This window comes from Brassica napus, chromosome C7 (genome assembly GCF_020379485.1).
Source record: "Brassica napus cultivar Da-Ae chromosome C7, Da-Ae, whole genome shotgun sequence".
Taxonomy (NCBI): Eukaryota; Viridiplantae; Streptophyta; class Magnoliopsida; order Brassicales; family Brassicaceae; genus Brassica; species Brassica napus.
Genome location: NC_063450.1, coordinates 39,312,187 through 39,334,546, shown reverse-complemented (window position 1 = coordinate 39,334,546; position 22,360 = coordinate 39,312,187). Strand labels below are relative to the sequence as shown.

The following is a 22,360-nucleotide window of genomic DNA, read 5'->3' as shown; positions in this document are numbered from 1 at the left end:
GTAGTGAATCATGAAATACTTTGGTTTAGGAGTTTGGCAAACATATGTTGTAGTATTGTATGTATTGTTAGGGTTAGATTTTGGAAAACTAAAATGTTTTTTTCAAAAATTAGTTTTCACATATATGTGTTTATTTATGTGTATAGTAAACACTTTTCAAGTTTGATTTGATTTTATGAAGTCTTTAATTAGATAATTAAGTTTAGGGGTTATGTTTAGGGTGTGGACGACTTATATTTCAGTCGTCTGTTGAATAATTTACTCGGACGACGTATATTTCAGTCGTCCACATCGTACCGAACCTTTAATTTTACCAATGTACGTTTTAACCTAACCGGATCATTTTACTCGGACGACTTACATTTCAGTCGTCTGGTGAGAAATTAAAACAGACGACTTACATGTAAGTCGTCCAAATATTCCCGCCTAAAATTTTTTTAAAAAATTATTTTTCCGCTTAAATAATTTAAACCAGACGACTTACTTGTAAGTCGTCTGGAAAGTCTTCTATTTTAGTTTCTCGCTAAAAATATTTAATTTCCCGCTAAAAATATTAAACTCTTCTGGACGACTTACATGTAAGTCGTCTGTTTTAATTTCTTCACCAGACGACTGAAATGTAAGTCGTCCAGGAAGTCGTCTGAGTCAAAAATATTTAACCTAATTGGATTTTTTGTCTCCCTATATAAAGAAAAATTTACACATTCTCTCTCCTCCTCTCAAATGGCTGCAACAAAAATGTAATGTTCATCATTCTAAAACTCTCCAACCTCTCTCTAATCTCTTTGACTTGAAAACACCAAACTTTATATGAATTTTTCAGTTTTGTCTCATGTATTTCTTACTAATCTATCTCTTTTGCAGGTTTTTAATCAAATGGTACTCATCTTCCACTAATTTAAAGGTAAATCTATTAATTTTAGATATGTATTTTTGTGTGTTCTATAAATGTAGATTTATCTAATCTTCCACTCATTTTCTCTATTTTTAAGTCATTTGAACGTTTTTGGATATGCAGGTTTTTCAGATCTGGATTTGATATGCAGGTTTTTCAGATCTGGAAGACTTCTTGGACGACTTACCTGTTAGTCGTCTGGAAGTCGTCTGGACTTCTTGGAAGTCTTCTGACAAAGTCGTCTGGACTTCCAGGAAGTCGTCTGGACTTCCATGAAGTCGTCTGGACTTCCAGGAAGTCGTCTGGACTTCCAGGAAGTCGTCTGGACTTCCAGGAAGTCGTCTGGACTTCATGGAAGTCTTCTGACGAAGTCTCCCTTTCATAATAGATTTGAGCGTTTTGGTAAGTTCTTATGTCTGATTTTTCTTCATTTGGTAACTTCTTGTTGTATAAAGTTCTTACTTTTTTCCCAATTTAAAACTCTCCAAACCCACTCTAATCTCTTTGACTTGAAAACACCAAACTTTATATGAATTTTCCAGTTTTGTCTCATGTCTTTCTTACTAATCTATCTTTTTTGCAGGTTTTTAATTAGATGGTACTCATCTTCCACTAATTTATAGGTAGATCTATTATTTTTAGATATGTATTTTTGTGTGTTCTGTAAAGGTAGATTTATCTAATCTTTCACTCATTTTTTCTGTTTTGAGCCATTTGAACGTTTTAGGATATGCAGGTTTTTCAGATCTGGATTTAATATGCAGGTTTTTCAGATCTGAAAGACTTCTGGGACGACTTACCTGTTAGTCGTCTGGAAGTCGTCTGGAAGTCGTCTGGACTTCTTGGAAGTCGTCTGGACTTCTTGGAAGTCGTCTGGACTTCTTGGAAGTCTTCTGACAAAGTCGTCTGGACTTCCTGTAAAGTCGTCTGGACTTCCTGTAAAGTCGTCTGGAAGTCGTCTGAACTTCCTAAAGGTCTTCTGACAAAGTCGTCTGAACTTCCTGAAAGTCGTCTGGACTTCTTAGAAGTCGTCTGGACTTCTTAAAAGTCGTGTGGTCTTGTCTACTCAAGTGGAATCCAAGCTTGTCTTTGTAGAGGAATGATCTATAATAGTTTTGTTTGTGGTCTGTTTTGTGAATTGCATGTCTACTCTTTTAGTTGTGATTTTTTTGTAAAATCAGTAATAATGTTTTCCAAGATGTATTAAATGTGCTAACAATGTGTTTACACATTTACAAATCAATGAAATAATAGACTTCAGTAGCCTTTTTCTTATCTTTGGATCTCTCATATGCAATAATAAACTCCAATGTCCTTTTTCTCATCTTAATAAACAAGAATGTTGGTAGCTTTATATTGATACAACATTTTAAGAAGAATTTTAACCCTTCTTCCAACTCATAACAATAGTCATCATTATTGTCTATAACAATAATACTTAAGAGATGGAAACAAACAATAATAACTAGTCAAAGCATATCATATTTTATTATAAGTTTGCGTTGAAAAACTTAGTCAAATTTAGTAAAATAAGGGAGAGAACATATTTTGTAAATATGAGTTTTACATATCTTGAAGTTACTTATCACTCTTAAAAATACAAGTTATTCAAAAACTAACGTAGAAGACTTAAAAACTAGCGGAGAAGACGCGGACGACTTCAATCTAAGTTGTCCAGACGACTAAACTATACGTCGTCTGGTCAACGCAGAGGTTATTTTTGCAATTGACTTTGAAATCTGTTATTTCGGACGACTGAAAAATAATTCGTCTACTATTGTTTGGCTAAAAAAAAACTCCAAAAAAGCTAGACGACTTACATTTCAGTCGTCATAGGTTAGTTTTGCATTTGACTGGATTATTTCAGAAGTTTGACTTTTCTGGACGACTTACATTTCAGTCGTCTAGTGAAAATTAAAATAATAATATTTTTTTAAAAGTAGACGACTTACAGTTAAGTCGTCATAGGTTAGTTTTGCAATTGAAAAAAAAAACTTCAAGATTTAATTATATACAGACGACTTATAATTCAGTCGTCCAGGATTTACGAGGTTTGACCAGAATCTCGGAAAAAAATCCTGGACGACTTACAAGTAAGTCGTCTTGTGGACGACTGAATTATAAGTCGTCTGTGTATAATTAAATTTTGAAGTTTTTTTTTTCAATTGCAAAACTAACCTATAACTACTTAACTGTAAGTCGTCTACTTTTTTAAAAATATTATTATTTTAATTTTTGCGAGACGAGTGAAATGTAAGTCGTCTGGGGAAGTCAAACTTCTGAAATTATCCAGTCAAATGCAAAACTAACCTATGACGACTGAAATGTAAGTCGTCTAGGTTCTTTGGAAATTTTTTTGAAACCAAACAAAAACAGACGACTTAACTTTCAGTCGTCTCAGGTTACAGATTTCAAAGTCAATTGCAAAAATAACCTATGCGTTGACCAGACGACTTCCAGGTAAGTTGTCTACAGCCAGACGACTTCCCAAGTAAGTCGTCTACAGCCAGACGACTTCCCAAGTAAGTCGTCTGACGAACAGATCTGGAAAAAAACTCGATGTCATACCTTAATTTGGTGAGATAAGTTCCTTAGCATACATAAGGCTTCTCCAAGCACACAGAATCACAAACGAAAGTAACCCACCCAGAATCGTTAGCTTCTATGACTCTATGAACCATAAAAAATTTAGAATCAAAATCTTGGGTTTTTTTTTAGCTCATTGTGGAGAGAAAGTGAGAGATATGTTGTGTTTAGTTCACAAGAATGGAAAAAGAAGAAGGGTAAATCGATTTTGGGAGCATTAAGAGCTTCAAATTGGTTGTTCATGGTGGTTGTGGTATTGATGACAATGGCAATCTTGTAATTACTTGAAGATGATGAGGGTGAGAGAGTAAAAATGTCATTTTCGAAAAAAAAAAGAAAAAAAAAATTGATGGCATTTTCGTAAATTATATGAACTTGTGGGGTGAATAGGGAAAAACCAATTTTCAAAAAAAAAGGAGGTTAGTTTTGTGTTTGACTTTAAGTTATAGGTCAATTCTAGAAAAAGCCCTTTTAAAAAATTCTAAATATAACATATAAGAAAAAATCTAATTTTTTTTATTATATGGTTAATGTGATTGTTTAATTTTTTTAATAATATAAATTTAAACAAAAATGAAGAAGGATGCAAAAATTGTTATCAAATATTTATTATTCATAATCATTAATTGTCATATATATGTAAATCATATTAGGCAATTCCGTAGCTTTTATTTAAGGAAAGAATACACACTTCCTATATTTTAGGTTAATATAATGTTCTCTAGTGTTATATAATTATGGAATAATGTGACACCATTAGATTAAACTATACTCTATATTAGATGCTTTAGAATTCTTTGAAATTAAATTTAGAAGGCATTTAGAGTACCACCTAGAATTTGAGTTTTTTTAGTTAATACAAAATTAAGATTTTAATTTTTTCAAATGCTTCTCAATTAATATATAGGGGATATGGGATCCGATACCCGTGTACTATAGTTTTGTAAATTAATTATGAAAGTTAATCTAAAGTTCAAGAGTAACGAAAAGGAGAAAAGAGTTTTGTTCAAAAGAAGAAAAAGAGTAATGTAAGTAAAATTGTTTGTTCCAAATTATGGCTATGGATCGTAACTACGGATAGAGCAGTACGGGATAAGTAAATTAGATGATGCGAAACGGTTTAAGTGTAGTTTACATAAGAAAAACGCATTATGCGGGATTAATGTGGTTAGTGTAAAATAAATAGTGAAGGAAAATATTTGAACAGTGACATATTAATGGAGTACGAATATAATAATTGTTAAATATTAATTAACTATTTTTGATATTTAATCTTCGATATAAATATTTTCCGAAGAGAATAGATCATTTGATGAGCTTTGTATATTTTTGAGATTTTGTTTGGAATTTAAAAGTATTAAAACAATTCCACATGAACCACATTATTAATAATGCTGGTATTGCAACCGCATCGTGCGTTCCAGTTTAACCGGAATAAATGAAAAAAATCATAAATATATGAATTTGTGTTCATTTGATTCCTCTTAGAATTAAAGGATCATTTTTTTTCTTCATATTTATTTCATTCATAAGAAAATAAGAGGAATAATGTGGGTTCCATGAATCGATAGTCTTATAAAAAAAATTAAATATGAACGGTACAAAATTTTTTTTTTTTTTGATAAAAAAACGGTACAAAACTTGAGAAATGAAAAATAAACCATCATTTTTTTCATAAATTGTGGTTACCAATTGAAGTAAAAATATTGTGAATGATTAAATAACATTGCGAACCGCATTATCCGCTCCATAACGCCTTAAACATTCATACCATATATTTACATTTGATTCTATAATAGTCTATAGAATCAAATCTACTTCAAATTATCTATATATTTTCTCTTAAAATTAAGATTTTTAGTTTCTATCTATAGGTAGGTATGGAAGAAGTAACATTTTATTTTTCTACTATATTATATGATAAATGCTATTTTAGATAAATACATAGGTTTAAACTCTATTTCTATTAGTCTTTTTATTTCAAAGAAAAAAAACAACAAATTAAATACATTGGAGTGATAATTGTTCTTTATATATATATATATATATATACTGTAGAGAGATATGTATTTTATAATTATTATTTGTGGCATTGTTCATTATAATAATTATATGTACCAAAATTTGATCATTTATAAATATCGATAAAATATAAGTATATATCAAAGTTGATCATGTGTTGGATATCAAGTCCAAGATAATAATAGTTTATAAGTAAATTATATTTTAATTATATTTGATGATGTTTATATGTTGGCGTATCAGTAGTGATGGGACGTCGAGATTACGGTCCAGGTCCAACCAAATGCTGGACGAACGAGAGACCTCCATCTATTATATCACTATCGAAAGCGACTGTAAACGTGGAGCCTCTCACACCAATAGAACCCTACTTCAACCACAAAAAGAGTACTACATATTACTCAATCAATACTTTAGATTATATAAATAAATATTATGTCAGATGCCATCTCTGACTGGCTGATTCGTCTCTACTTTTCTAGAGATGCTATAATTTGTTTTGGTCTTTGGTTTTCTTTTATTCAAGGGCATCATCGTTGAAGGGTCTTACCAAAAATTCACACAGTTTTTGATAAAAAAATATTAAAATATTTCAATAGTGTTGAATCCGTGTCGTACGAGGTCGCTGGGAAAACCCGTATCGTTACTGTTCTGCGGGCCTCATGCCACATGGCGACCCGCAATTGGACGAATATTGATTTTTTTTTTAATGAAACGAAAAACAAAATTAAAATAATAATAATAAGAACATTGGGAATCGAGAAGTGAGGTTCACCAATGCTGATGGTCTAAATCCTTTCGTACATGATAGTGTATCGTGGATACTCTAGTTTTTGTTATTTATCAAACGAGTGTGTCGTTTAGTTGAAAAGTTCACAGTTATATAGATATTTAATGTATTTTCTTTCAGGAATTTTGCAGAAACTTAGACCAATAGAGCTCGCACAAGTGTTTCTATATAGACAAAATGTTTGAATATTGCATGCTAGATGATAAGAATTATCCCGTGACTCTACATTTTATCAATATCATCCATGTTTATTCTATTATATTTCGTGGTGGTGCATAAAAACAAATTCTACTAACTTGTTAGTTAATATATATTATTTGATTTTGAATTCTAAAATTAACTTCAACCTACACCCACTAGAACTCTCGATTAATTTTAATTTTACATCAAACATTTATTGTAATACTCATAAATGATATAGATAACCAGATATAAACAGAATAACCAATATAACGAATATAACGAGCTTTCTATAATGATATAGAAAACCCCTGACTAGTCTAAAATATTATGTTAGCTAATATATATTCTTTAATTTTAAATCTAAAACTAGATCTCGATCCGCGTAACCGCGCCGGTTTTTGTTTTTATTTATTTTTATATAAACATTTTGTTTTCAATTCTAAATTGATATATATTATAATATATATGTGTCTATCAATTTTTAAAACATAATAAGTTTACGGTATATTTTTTTCATTGAATAGATTGTTTCAAACTTTCACATGTATTTGTATATTCTTCTATATATATATATATATTTTTGGATTATTATTTTATTATTAAAATTGTAACTATATATATAAAGATTAGTAAAATATTGTTTTATTGTCATATTCAAAAATATTGTAACATTTCACAAATTTAGAAAGTTTTTTTAAAAATTAAACTTTTCGCTTCATATATTTATATTATCGAGTAAATAATTTAACATTTAGTTTTTGTTTAATTTTTAAACTAAACTATATAGTTTAAAATTTGTTTTCATTGCTTTAAATTAATAAAGATTAATCATTGTTAAATAATATAATTTTAGTTATTTAAAAAAAAATCTTTATAATTTTAAAAATTAACATCGATAAATATATAATTAACATATGGAGGTATAGTATTACAATTTAAATAATTAAATTTTATCTATTTAATTTATATTATCTATAAATACAATGGATTATCTATTGTTTAAATCCAATTATTGATAGCCCAATAAAAATTTCTGGTAGGTCTAAAATTTAAATGATAAGATTAGAGATTAAATTTAACATGACTTTGTAGGAATAGGTTCATTAGATCCATTTTTTAAAAAGAACACACATGAATCAAGGTTGTGACTTCTTATATATCAAAACATAAGTCACAACTTTGATTCATGTGTGATTTTGTTTTAAAATGGACCTAATGGACATATTCCTAGAAAATCATGTTACATTTAATCTCTAACCTTATAATTTAAATTTTGGACCTACCAGAAATTTTTATTGGGCTATCAATAATTGAATTTATATATAGTATAAATTAAATAGATATAATTTAATATTGTAATACTATACTTCCATATATGTTAATTATTTAAATATTTGTCGATGTTAGCTTTTAAAATTATATAGATTTTTTTTTTTTAAATAACTAAAATCATATTATCTAACAATAATTAATATTTACTACCTTAAACCAATGAAAACAAATTTTAAACTATATAGTTTATTTTAAAAATTAAACAAAAACTAAATATTTAATTATTTACTCGATAATATAAATCTATGAAGCGAAAAATTTAATTTTTTAAAAACTTTCTAAATTTGTGAAATGTTACAATATTTTTAAATATGATAATAAAACAATATTTTACTAATCTTTATATATATAGTTACGATTTAAATAAGGGTTTTCTGCAAAAAAACACTCAACGTGGTTTTGTTTTGAAAATTAATCCGCGAACTCAAAGACCCACGGGTCAACCCTCCAAGTGCCAGTCAAACCGCAATATAATCCTCAGCCGTATATATGTGTATTTGACAGTGTATAATTTTAACATTTTTCAATACTACGTCATTTTGGCGCTAATTTTTAAATGAAAAAAAAATTTGTTGAACTCGGGGTTTGAAACTTGAACCTTAAACACTATGTGCATGCTATATAACCAAATATATAGATTTGTTAAACGCAATTATATAGATTTCTAAATATATTGAACAACAAATTAAACCAATATATTTGTTGGCCGAGATGGTTATATAGCATGCACATAGTGTTCAAGTTTCAAATCCCGAGTTCAACAATTTTTTTTTCATTTAAAAATTAGCGCCAAAACGACGTAGTATTGAAAAATGTTAAAATTATACACAGTCAAATACACATATATACGGCCGAGGGTTATATTGCGGTTTGACTGGCACTTGGAGGGTTGATCCGTGGGTTTTTGAGTTTGCGGATTAATTTGCAAAAAAAAAAACACATTGAGGTTTTTTTGCAGAAAACCCTTTAAATAATGAACTAATAATCAGAAAATATATATATAGAAGAAGATACAAATACATGTGAAAGTTTGAAACAATTTATTCAATAAAAAAATATACTGTAAATTTATTATGTTTTAAAAATTGATAGACGCATATATATTATAATATATACCAATTTAGAATTGAAAACAAAATATTTATATAAAAATAAATGAAAACAAAAATATGCGCAAGAGATCTAGTCTGTTTTAATAGTATATAAGATAAACTTGAACCTACCCACTAAAACCCTCGATTAGTCACAAATATTATGTATATGCTTTGATTTCAACTCTAAAATAAACTTGAACCTACCCACTAAGCTAAAATCTCGATCATCCACTAAATAACTAACACTTTCGAAATCTTTATAGTATTGGTTAGCCATTTAAGATTTGTCAATTCGAACGCACTTAAGGGGACTGTTCAATTTAGCACACGCGAGCACAAAACACATGACATAACGTACGGCCCAATTTAAAGCTCACTGTGCTATGTGAACGACCGCACCAATCAACGGATCCTACATAATAATGACGTCAGCTTTGTCGGAAAGAAAGTATAAGGGAGTAATGTGAAGGTGCTGATTGGTTCCTATCTTTCTCTTATCGAATGCCAAGTGTATGTTTGATCTGTGTGTGAATGTTACAACTTTTTTTATTCTCCCTTCTCATTAACTTTTGGCTTTTTCTTTTTTAACTTGCCTTTCTGGCAGCCAATGAGGCTTCTCCACATGCAGAAATAAGCAGAGCCCACGAAGCCATTGCACTCTTGCTTTATAAGAATAAAACTTAATTATATATGGTTAAAATACCGTTCAAGCAAAACTTTAACATGCATAAATATGCACATATAGCATGCTTCTATGCGGAGTGTATGGCATATATAATTTGAATGATTCAAAATACATACAACGTTCATAGTTCTTCCATGCACTATGTAAGATGAAAATAGAACCCAGGACCTCGTAGTCCAGTGGTACTACCTCCTTGGGGAGGGGAGGTCGGCTGTTCGACTCGCGGGGAGGGGGAGGCGTGCCCAGGGCCCCTGTGGGTACAGGCAAAGGCTGGCGCCGGGCCTAGGTGGTGGACCGCAAGGTCAACACCTGGTTAATCAAAAAAAAAAAAAAAAAGATGAAAATAGAATATGGATATCAGTTATAGCAAAGTACACATAAAATGAAGCGCAAGCTATAGAATTTCAATCTAGAGAGACTAAAGAAATTGAAAACATGGTGATGTACGTACTTTGTTTATATATAAACGCAGATAAATGATGCACTTGTTTGATGCATAAAATGATGGGTACATGAATGCATATATACCTGAAGAGCTGCAAGAAGGTTTATTAAGAATTTAAGATGCTGATGATTACAAGTCACTAGGAAACATAGATAGAAAATGTCAAAATTCAAAGCAGTAAACATATACCGATATATACTTATAAAGAAATAAGCTATATATAAGCAGGGCCGGCCCTCAGATTTAGGGGGCTGCAGGCGGTTTTTAAAAGATTCCAGCAAAAAAAAAATTTTGGTAAATTTAGGGGTTTAAAAATAAAATTTTGGGGTTTTTTTTTTTATGTAATTTTTTTCAAAATTTTTGGGGGCCTAAGACCAATGTTTCGTTAGGCTTTGCCCAGGACAGAGTATAAGTATTCCAACAGCGAAGAGACAAGTGCACGTTCAAAGGACATAAGAATATGGAGCATGTCGTTGTTCTTAAATCTTATATGATATAGCCTTACATATATATAAGTGTATATATTACACGTAAGTGATTGTATATTTGTGTAATGCGGGGAATTCGAAAGCTAAGTGAAGTAATTTAATTCCAAGTATGACACCAAATAGGGGTCCTCATACATAGCTAGTTCATGTGTTCCATCTACTAACATATAATTAAATACTATATTGGTATGTCAATATGAAATCTAAAGTTTATAACATATTCTTTATCTAGGATTTATAGGTTAAATCATATTATATAGATTTATTTTATCTAAAATATACCGTAACTTTGAAAGAACTGATGATATCTCAAAACACACCGATCTGTTATGTATTTACTAGATTTATCGATCTATAATATAAACAAAAGCCAAAATTGGTATGAAACCATACAATGGCATCTTTTATTTAATCTTTGCCAATAAACACTTGTCATTATTACAATATGTTCTTATATTTAAGCATTCTCAGCTCTTGGTACTTCTCAACAATATCATCACTTTCATATTCAACCATATATATATTCTTATATGCCTAAACAAAGTTGCTAAGTGATTAAAAGGATGTGATTAGTCGCACTTTTAAATCACATAGCTTAACTTTATGATTCTTACCATAATGTTTCACTCAGTTTCAGGCAGCAATCAGCATCAAAGCCAGAGAGTCAGAGCAGCTGTTGTGTCAAGCCTCCATGCAAAGCCGCCAAACTCCATTTTCCATACATCACACGGCACCGTTTTGGTATACTTTGTCTCCTGCCAGGTGTACTGCATCCTCACCCTACACGTGAAAGCTCGGTAGTTACAATACATAGCCACCGTAGACTCCTCCGCCACCAACCACACCATAACATCCGGCAACGACAAAGATGACGACCAATCTTCACCGGAGACATTTCTCCGGTAAGCTTCGTTAACCCAAACCACGCGGTTCGAGGCATCCGATACGAACGCGGGACACGTGTCCTTTCCTAGATTATCCATCATCTCGACGTCCGTACATTCCACCGCATGTGAAGTCGAACTGCCGTCATATTCGCCTGTAACGGACTCCACCGTCACCCATGTCTCCACCTCCGCCGTCCCGCCGCCGTTGAACGTGGCCCACGTGCTGTTTTCTAGTGTTTCTACTCCGATTATCGTTTTCAGCGACGGATCGAGACTGTCCTGATCTACCGGCGTGTAGTCGCCTGACGGATCGGATTTTTCCGGCATGAGCTGCAGCGTCACGACACCAGTTTGTTCCCGACCATCAGACACGTCAGATCTGCTCTTTCCTCGACACGTGGTTTTATTATTCTTCGAAACCCTAACGTACTTTCGTTTGGTTCGTTTACCGTATGAGTTGTTGTTGTTATTGTTGTCTCCTGTACCGCATGGTTGACCAGTCGTCGGCTTTGGAGCGATCGGACGGTACCGGAGCATGAGACTGTCGACGGAAACCTTATCCTGCACCTTGCCGGCGTATCTTAGCGTATTCAACCACTCATCTTGTTCCATTATCTTTCTCTATCTTTCACCCTTTTTAATTAAACACTCTCACGCTCTTTCTCTCTCTCTCTTTCTTTCTATAGTCTTTCTGTCTGTCTCTCTCCCGGTGAGCCGAAAGATTATCACTCGGGGCAAATGAGGAGGAATGGCAATTCGCCACGTGGCCTAGGGTTAGCGTAAGATACAGTTAAATTATTGGATGTTTTCTGTGCATCTTCTATGTCATCTTTTGCACCATATTTATGTCTCTTTTGCTTCTTTAATTTAATTATTTGTTCCTCCTCTCTTCTGTACGTACCTGAGATAAGAGTAACAAGAATAAATCTTTTATTTGTATTTTGACAAGCATTCAGAAACAACTACAAGTCCTAGGTTTCAGATAAATTATTGTTAAACTTCGTACGATTTACAATCCGTTTAATTATCGTGCAGTCTATTATTAATTAGTTAAAAAAATCATGTTAATCAATCATACAGATGAGTAACGCCAAACATATAATATACACAGGTTTGGATCCATTATACATATATATGTACAAGAGCCTGTGTGTGTTTTTTTTTGTATGTGAGACTTATATATTAGTTTTTATCTAGTTAAACTTAAAACAAAACCAACATATTATAATTGTATATCATATTCATTTTCAATATATACAATATACGTTTAGATCGTACATAAAACTAGTTTGACTTAAAAATAAAATAAAAATAGTGTAGGTAAATAGAAAAATGGTTCAAAATATATTTACTAGTCGTAAACTGAACTAAAATTTCACAAATATAAACAAGAATATCATTGTCCTTTTACGACGTTGCGCCATACAAAAATTAAGGTTTGGTTATGATTGTAAAACAATGGCCAATACAATTAACCTATTAGAGCTATTTATTCGGGTCACTTAACTTTTGTATTTCAAATTTTCTCAGCAAATGTTTGTTTGATATGATTGTGTATGGTCCAATAACACACAATAGTATTTAATTTTGACGGGCCACTATAAACGAAGAGGCACACCCGTTGGTTATACAGAAGCAATGTGAAATATATGTTCTAACCATACATATGCATATACACATAGGTTTCATATGATAAATTTAATGGTATGGCTTATCCAAGCCCTCCAATAATGTTGTATATTAATATTCCCCCATTTTCTAATATATTAATGCGTGGGTCCAAATCAAACAAAATATGCTGTTCTACCTTATTTGAGGACCCCTTATTGGTCCTTGTAATCTCCGACCAATCAAGTTGCGTTATGTGTCCTCCATTCCTGAGTTGAAAAAGCTGTTATGTCATGACTCATCGCACATTTGAAAATATATACACACATATTATTTTGTATATATTCATTCCATATGAATAATGCATTCCAACATATGTGAGTAAACGAATAGGAAATGTTCTTGACAATGATTTTTCTAGATATAACAGTTGTACTTTGTGAAAAAAAAAACTAATGTATTACTTATTAAAACAGTGCTTTATATTGAACAATACCTTGTCTTTTCTTTAACTAAAAAAACTTAGAAAAATAAAGTTTTTTTTTTTTTTTGTAACTGTAGAAAAATAAAGTTTGACTAAAACAAAATAAAAATATCGTTCTTTAAAAAAAAACATACGTTGTTCAATACGTTTTCAGTCGAATAAAGAAACATTTATTTTTCTGTCTTTCCAGTTTTTGTTGATACATACTCACGACTGAATCTAACTACGCAAAATTGCTTCCGATTTTATAAATTTCACAAAATTTGCTTTATTTAATTATAATTTTAGTGAAGACTCCAAAACAATAAAATGGAGAATATTTCTTATTAATTTTTTTATTATAACAATTTACTAAATTTTGATCCGCATTTTTCTATTTTCGAAAAAATTGATTTTATAACGTATAAATTTTATATTACACTATTATTTATTTATGACTAATTATTATTAATAATAGATTATATTACGGAAATCAAATATAGCTAGATTTCTTCCTCAAAAAAATATTTGTTTCCATCTGAATATTTCATTGATATAACCAAGTACAAGAATTCAGAATATACATTTGATTACCCTAGTTACAAGTCCAACCATGTGATCTTCCAACCATGTGATCATAGAGAGCACACTTCACAAACGAAGAGCTTCAATAACAAAAAGGTTCAAAAGCCATTGAAATTGACCTAAAGCAACATAAGACTGAAACCAATTGTCCTCCACCACACTCAGAGCAATAAGCCGAGCACCCCGGTTGGCAACAAACTGTTCCAAGTATACTTTCAATTCCAAAAATATTGCTAAAGATTGATCTGATTTCTTTCACTTTAAACTTGACGGAAGACCAAGCCTTTGGTCTATTAAAGGCATTCACTGATACCCTTCCTTCAAAAAAAAAAAGTGAACTCTCAAACACCTATGCTTTTACCATACTTTCCATCGACCATACTAAACTTAAAAAGTACGCTTCATCCTTTGACCCCACAGATCCAAAGGAACATCCACTATGGAGTAAAACCACTCCACTTTGATCCCTCAAAACCCAAGAAGCCCGATCAATCTTCTTCATCTTTGACCAAGCAACTCTAATGTTGCACTTGACGAAATTTCTAGGTGGGGCTCCCCAAGCCTCATCACTCTGACTTGTTCCAACACTTCTTTCCATTCCTCTACCATTCTCCAATTCATGAGCTAAATACCAAAGCTCAGCTGCTTCTACTGCTTTTCCACAACCTTTTTCCCATCATATATGATTCCTTCAAACAGTAAGGAGTTTCTATTTTTCAACAAGTACCACAACGTCCAAAGAAAAACTTTTGTTGCCTCTCTATCCCATCGATTGTCTTTCCACACCTTCATCAGAAAGCTCATACTTGCAAACACAAACTCCTCATCACAAGAAAACCCAGAGGTAGGCAGGTAGCCCATATTTATATTATCACATCTCATTCCACGTGCATTAAGGCAATCATCTACTACAAGCCCTTGATAAAGCTTTCCAAATAAAGACCCTAATATTTGATGGAGCCTTGATACTCCACACATGGGCCTTAAGAGCAAGATTATTGCACGTTCTTGGGCTCGTCCTTAGGTATTTTGGGCTTAAAAGAAAATAAAAAATATGGGAGAAAATGAAGGACGGGCCTTAATACGAGACTTCTCTTTTCGGTCCTTACGTGCCAGCTGGCATTTTTTGAGCACGGGTCAAAGTTGTCTAAGGTTTGTCTCGACATTTGGTATCCATTTCAGCCTCTTCCTCTCCCGATTCACTCTCGACGGCAACGCAGTTGGAAAAAGCTCTTCCGACGATTTATCGCCGCAAACGAGATCCTCTCGGTTAGTTCACAAGACGAGACCGATCTGTTGTCTCCACGGTCGACATCCTTGGATTCCCCTCCGTTTTCGAACCAAAAGGTATGCGTTCCTCTTCCATTCGAGATCCGTAGGATGTCAATTGAGATGATATGATTGCTAATCCGTTTGATTATGGTTGATTATGGTTGTTTTTTGTTGTTTACCTAATTAAAGAGTTTAAGTTAAGAAAACAAAGAGGTATTGTTAATCTTGTGTCTGGATTCGGTTCTCTCAGTACATAGGACTTTGTATTGTGTCTGGATTCGGTAGGAGAGTGTTATGGTTGATTTTTATTGTTAATCTTTGATTATTACTTCATCTTCCATTCGAAATCGGTTCAAATTTGTTCTGTTTTATGTTGCTAATTTTGTTTTTCTGTATTGATTTAAGTAGCTTTAATATTGCATATTCTCCGATGTTGTGATTATTTGAAAAATGAGTGTCGAAACTTGGTAGCTTGTGATTGTTTTGTTGCTAATGTTGTTGTTGTTGTTGTTGTTGGTTCCTCCCTCTATTTATATTTTCATTTCAAATGACATCATCTTCTCATTATCATTACCACCAAGATAATGATGATGATATTGATCTTGATACCCCATTTGAATAATTTTTTAACAACTATGCTCCTATTCCGGAACCAAAAGAGCGAAAAAACGTGTTTTTATCGACAGACACCGGGAGGAAGGCCACAATCAATTGTGGAATGATTATTTTTCTGAAACTCCGACGTACTTGAGCAATTTTTTCCGGCAACGGTTTCGAATGAATAAATCATTGTTCATTCATATTGTGCATCGTCTCTCCGCAGAAGTAGAGTATTTTCATCAAACACAAGATGCACTCGGACGGTCTAGTCTATCACCTCTACAAAAATGTACCTCAGCAATTCGTCAATTGGCATATGGTGGTGGGGCTGACACGGTTGACGAATATGTCTGATTTACCGAAACAACAGCTCGAAAATGTTTGCACAAATTTACCGCCGGAATAATCCTCCTGTTTGGCGATGAATACCTAAGGCGTCCCACACCGGATGATCTGGCCAGATTACTCCATATCGGAGAACAACGTGGATTTCCAGGGATGATTGGAAGCATCGACTGTATGCATTGGGAGTGGAAGAATTGTCCCACCGCTTGGAAAGGAATGTATTCACGAGGAACCAAAAAACCAACAATTGTCTTGGAGGCGGTGGCTTCATATGACCTCTAGATATGGCACGCCTTTTTTGGAGATCCAGGTACTATGAACGATCTTAATATTCTTGATGGATCACCTGTTTTTGATGACATTATTAACGGAATAGCTCCAGAAGTAAATTTTAATGTCAACGGAACGGAGTACGATATGGCTTATTATCTGACAGATGGTATTTATCTGAAATGGATGACTTTTATTCAATCTATCAGACTACCACAAGGTCCGAAGAATTCATTATTTGCTAAAACCCAAGAAGCTGTTCGAAAAGATGTTGAACGTGCCTTTGGAGTCCTGCAAGCTAGATTTGCCGTTGTCAAAAATCCATCTAAGTTATGGGATAAAGACAAAATATCAAATATTATGAGAGCTTGTATAATACTCCATAATATGATTGTCGAAGATGAACGAGCATCATTCACTCAGTATAACGCTTTTGAATTTCAAGAAAGAGAAGATGAGGATTCATTTTCCGTCAATATGCCTTCACATCTCGGCAATACAATGGATCGCCGAACAAGTCTTCGGAATAGACAAACCCATCAACAATTAAATATGATTTGATTGAATATATATGAGCTAAATTTGGACATCTTCCAAATGACATATAATTTCTAAATTTATATGAATTGAATAAAATGTTTGTTTTGTTTTATTTATGGTGTTTGTATGATTTTCTGTTTTTTTATAAATAAATGTTTGTAATATTCTATGAAATGGATAAAATGTTTGTCTATTCTATATTTTTTACAATTTAAAATGTTATATGTTTTATCCTAAACACATTAATTCTATGTTGCTATGTACTAAAATAAATAATTTATGTAGCTAAGGACAAATTAAAGTCCCACCAATAATCACCACATTTAACAAAGTCCCATAACAATGTCCTAACCATAACAATATTAATAAAAAATTCTAAGGACTCAATTTAAAGTCCTTGCAATAATGTTGCTCTAAGAGGATTCAAGGAAGGTCGCGCAATTTGATCTTGTATCAATGTAAAATTATGTAACAAGAAAGAAATATCGTATCCAGACTTAGCTAAATAAACTTCATTTCTCGTGAACTTTCATACCCACAAATCTTCTTCAGGCATAATATCACCATGAACAAAAATTTCAGACATCTTCCTATTGTTTCACCTTCGGCTATGCAGATATATCACCTCTAATACCATCAAGTTAACTTTAAAACGTTTTTTCTTTCTAATAGGAGGTCTAAAGATCCCATCCTAGTCTTCAAAAGAAAAAAAGTAACTAGATACGAGCATGTCTATCCATTAGAACCTCTAATGGGCTCTTATGATTAAATTAGTAGTTAATAAGGTGATTTGAGGAGTTAAGAACCTTTGTTAGTGTAAATAATTTTTGCCTCCTCCAATGGGAGAACCTCATAGGGGTTCTTAAATAATTTCTTTTATAATTTTTTTTAGTAAAATGATTTAAAATAAAAGCATACATAAATTTTTTAATAAAAATGACATAAAAACATATTAAATATACAAATACAAATCGTAAACGAGAAAAATCCGATTAGTTGAAATCTTGATTTGTTCCAAATTTTTGCCATATATTCTCAACCAAATCAGCTTTCAATTGTTGATGTATTATTTTATCACGAACTCGATTCCGAATGCTCATCATATTGCCGAGATTTGAAGGCATATATGTAGAATACGTGAAATCCACTTGTCAACTTCGATTTGATCCCGGTTGTGCGAAAACTGATACATCAAACTGAATGTACCCATCTCGTTGGTCTTCTACGATCATATTATGTAGAATGATACATGCTCTCATTATCTTGCCAATTTTATTTTATCCCACAAAAGAGCTGGATTTTTGACTATGGCAAATCGAGCTTGCAAGACCCCAAAAGCACGCTCGACATCTTTACGTAAAACTTTTTTGATGTGTAGCGAATAATGATGCTTTCGGACCTTGCGGAAGTGGAATAGATTGGACAAAAATAGCCCATTTTGGATAAATACCATCTGTGAGATAGTAAGCCAAATCGTACTGGTGTCCGTTGACAATGTAATTAACTTTTGGAGCTCGACCTTGTAATATATCATAAAAAACCGCTGATCGATCAAGAATATTGATATCGTTTAATGTACCTGGAGGTCCAAAAAACGCATGGCATATCCAGAGATCTTGTGAAGCTACAACCTCTAAAACAATGGTTTGCTTTCCTGATCCACGGGTATATTGACCTTTCCATGCGATCGGACAATTCTTCCACTCCCAATGCATACAATCAATGTTTCCTATCATCCCGGGAAATCCGCGTATCTCTCCAATATCGAATAGTCGTTGAAGATCTTCTGGCGTGGGTCTTTCTGGCGTGGGTCTTCTTAGAAACTCATCTCCAAATAAATTTATGATTCCTTGAACAAAATGTTCCAAGCATAAAAGCGCGGTGGTCTCACCAAGTCGGAGGTATTCGTCGACCGCATCAGCTGGGCAACCATATGCCATCATACGAATTGCTGCCGTTGCCATTGGTAACGCAGAGTGACCGAACCTTCCAGTAGCATCTCTTCTTTGTTGAAAGTATGGGATTTCAGCGGAGAGTCGATCAACAATACGCATGAACAAAAGCTTGTTCAATTGAAAACGACGTCGAAACATGTGAGAAGGATATGTTGCATCTTCACTAAAATAATCTTTCCATAACTGCATGTGTCCTTGTTCTCGTTGTCTTTCAATGTAGGCTCGTTTTTTTTTTACCTTGATGCTTCTTGACGGTCTTCATTATGAATGAAGAGATTTTCGAATTGTTGATCAAAAATTTGATCGAATTTTTCATCCATCTCTTCGAAATTATTAGAAGAAGAAGATGCCATTTAGAAAATGTTAAGAAAGATTTGATTATTTGGAGAAAAATAAGAAACAAGTACGATTGATAAGAAATAAGCAACAAAGTGAGATTGTGAAAAATAAGAAAGAAGCTCTTGCTCTCTCTCAAGTTGTTGTTGTTGTTTATTTGGAGGTTGATAAGAAAGAAGCAAAAATTTGAGATTGTGGAAAATAAGAAAGAAGCTCTTGCTCTCTCTCGAGTTGTTGTTGTTTATTTGGAGGTTGATAAGAAAGAAGCAACAATTTGAGATTGTGGAAAATAAGAAAGAAGCTCTTGCTCTCTCTCTCGAGTTGTTGTTGTTGTTTATTTGGAGGTTGATAAGCAAGAAGCTATTGCTTAGTGTTGCTCTCTCTCGTGTTAGTACAATTTATAAAGAAGCTATAAAACATAAAACATGAAACATATTGTCTTTTTATGTCACAAGCTATAATACATAAAATATGAAACATATTGTCTTTTTATGTCATAAGGTTACTGTCAACACACGGGATACAACTCATAAAGCTTTAGCCAAAAAATACAACAACTATTACATTGTGCATACTGTCTTCTTCTGTCACATGTTGGCCATCACGAGAAAGAGTGATCACAAAAGATCGCAACCGATACAACAACATCCCATTGTACATACCAGACCACCTGCAATAAAAACAAAGAGACAAAGGATACATCATACAGACCAACACGAGAATAAAACAACATCAAAGAGTGATCACAAAGATACAAGACAAAAAAGAGACCAAGACAAGAACAAGAGAAAGCTTTATAATGCATAACCAACAACAAAGAGACCAAGACAACAAAAACTTAACCATTAGATGGATGAACAACAAAGAGATTAACAGACTCAACATTAAGGCATAAAAACCCAAGAAGCCAAACAAACAACTCGACATTAGGCATAAAGACCCGAGAAGCCAAACAAACAACTTGACATTAAGCACAAACCAAACTAATTAGCCATTCTAACTTGACAACATGTCAGTTATTAGTTTATTTTTCAAGGCGATTTCAAGCTCACTAAGTGGCTCTGTCTTGGCAATCAAGCTGTCAAGAAGTTTTTGCTTGTTAAGCTGCTCCTTCAAGGCAAAGTCCTTCTGCCTTATCTCCCACATTCTATGAAACTCCACTAGCGGCTTCACTTCATCTTCAGAAGCCGTTCCCTTGCTTCTACCTTTCGCCTTTGCTGCTTTCACACCAACAGGACGAACCATTGCTTCATCCTCTCCTGCCACAGACGTTGATGACTGTGTCGAGCTATCATCTAACTTCTTTCTTTTTGAGCTAACCTTATCTCTAGTTGAAGAAGCTCCACACCACTTCTGATCATGGCGAAGCTCCAACCATGCATGCTCGAGTGTAAACTTTACCTTGTAATCATTGAAGAAGATGTCATGAACCATTATCAAGACATCATCCTCACTCTGCCCACTAGACTTTTGTTTCGTTGCCGCATCATAACACCCAACAAACTTGCAAACACCCTCATTAATCTTCCCACACTTTTGTTTACAGTGGCTTGGCTCTCTCTTTGGCAAACCCGCAAGCTTTGGACTTGATGCAAAATAAGCCGCAATCCGTTTCCAAAAGGCAATTGCTTTTTGCTCATTTCCTGTCACCGGATCTTTCGACGTGTTAAGCCAAGCACTTATAAGCACCACATCTTCAACTGGTGACCATTTATGTCTTTCTTTACGGTCAGACACAAAGGTTGCATCTTCGTTTGCATCTTCAGGGGATTGTGTACCAAATACAGACGCATCGGAGGTAGAGAGTTCTATTGAAGGTTCACGACTGACAAAGGAGAAAGAGGTGTTGGGTTGTTGACTGTTTAAGAGATTTTGAAAGCTACAAGGATGACTAAATGGATCCATAGCGCAGCAAAAGAAATTAAAAAAGGGGAAGGAGAGCTTGTTCTATTTTGCGAAAGGAAATATCAAAGGAGAATGAGATATGAAATGAGAAAGAGAGAGTTGCTCGGTTTTAAAAGCAACTTTAAGGAGAGTTTAGTAGGTGTTATGTGTTAATCTCATTCAATATATCTACCTAAAACGCAGACAACCAACAAAGTCAATGAATCTACCTAAACCCATCAGAGCAACCGAAAAATTTATTGTAGAGCCTTCTCGCAACTAACAGGTACATTTAATTACAATCTAATCTATGTCTAATACGCATTAAAAGGATTGTCGACTAACCTCTTGAGAGAAGAAAATGAAACAGAGAGGCTTTGATGATGTTTGATTCACTTTGATGAAGTTTGATCCGTTTCTTGCTGCTCCATTTCTATATCTACTCCGTGCAAAGATTAAGTAGATCATCACGATAAGAAGAAGAATTAAAAAGATTGTTAAATTAGATTAAGTTTATGTGAGAAGCTTTATCTCTACCATTGAACACAATAGCTACCATTGAACACAAACGCACCATAGCTATATCTCTAGCCTGAAACTAAATCAGAGTAAAGGAAAAAGACTAACCAATGTAGCTAGAACGTCTTTTACGAAGCTTCTTTATCAGAGACATAGCTCCTATGTTCTTCCTCTCTCGATGTAGTTTCTACAAAACCCATAATCTCAATAAACTAATTGGATCAACGAGATAGTGAATTAGAGACAAGGAAAGATACATACCTAGTGAATTAGAGACAAGGAAAGATACATACCTCTCTTTCTCTCGCGGCTCTTTCAATTACAACGAGCTATGTAAACTGGACAAGAACATACAAATATTAAGATCGAAGCAAATCAATATAATAAGAGAGACAAAGAGAGGAGATAAACACAGTCAAATCTCATCATCGACACAAAATTTTCGACAGAGTTTAGACGAATTCAATTCACGGAAAGAAAAATATAAAAGAAACAGAACCTTCACGGTGATTGCATGCACAAATCTGGAGGAGAACATCGCTGAAGAAATAAACGAATCAAAGATCATCTCCTTTG

At 33.2% G+C, this 22,360-nt stretch overlaps 2 protein-coding genes across 2 annotated transcripts; both read right to left on the bottom strand.

Moving 5' to 3' along the window:
• Nucleotides 1-9,566: 9,566 nt before the first annotated feature.
• LOC111208296 lies at nt 9,567-12,341 on the bottom strand. Its single transcript, XM_022707312.2, has 2 exons — nt 11,135-12,341; nt 9,567-9,896 (listed from the first exon to the last, which is right to left on the bottom strand). The coding sequence occupies exon 1, from the start codon at nt 12,017-12,019 to the stop codon at nt 11,171-11,173; it is 849 nt and encodes a 282-aa protein (XP_022563033.1). The 5' UTR covers nt 12,020-12,341; the 3' UTR covers nt 9,567-9,896; nt 11,135-11,170.
• Nucleotides 12,342-12,562: 221 nt separating this feature from the next.
• LOC111213172 (glutathione S-transferase T3-like) lies at nt 12,563-21,995 on the bottom strand. The gene has a single exon (XM_048762095.1). The coding sequence runs from the start codon at nt 21,284-21,286 to the stop codon at nt 20,378-20,380; it is 909 nt and encodes a 302-aa protein (XP_048618052.1). The 5' UTR covers nt 21,287-21,995; the 3' UTR covers nt 12,563-20,377.
• Between the last annotated feature and the right edge of the window lie 365 nt (nt 21,996-22,360).

Excerpts from the sequence above, each read along its gene's own strand:
- LOC111208296 (XM_022707312.2), bottom strand. The coding sequence starts at position 12,019 with ATGGAACAAGATGAGTGGTTGAATACGCTAAGATACGCCGGCAAGGTG.
- LOC111213172 (XM_048762095.1), bottom strand. The coding sequence starts at position 21,286 with ATGGATCCATTTAGTCATCCTTGTAGCTTTCAAAATCTCTTAAACAGT.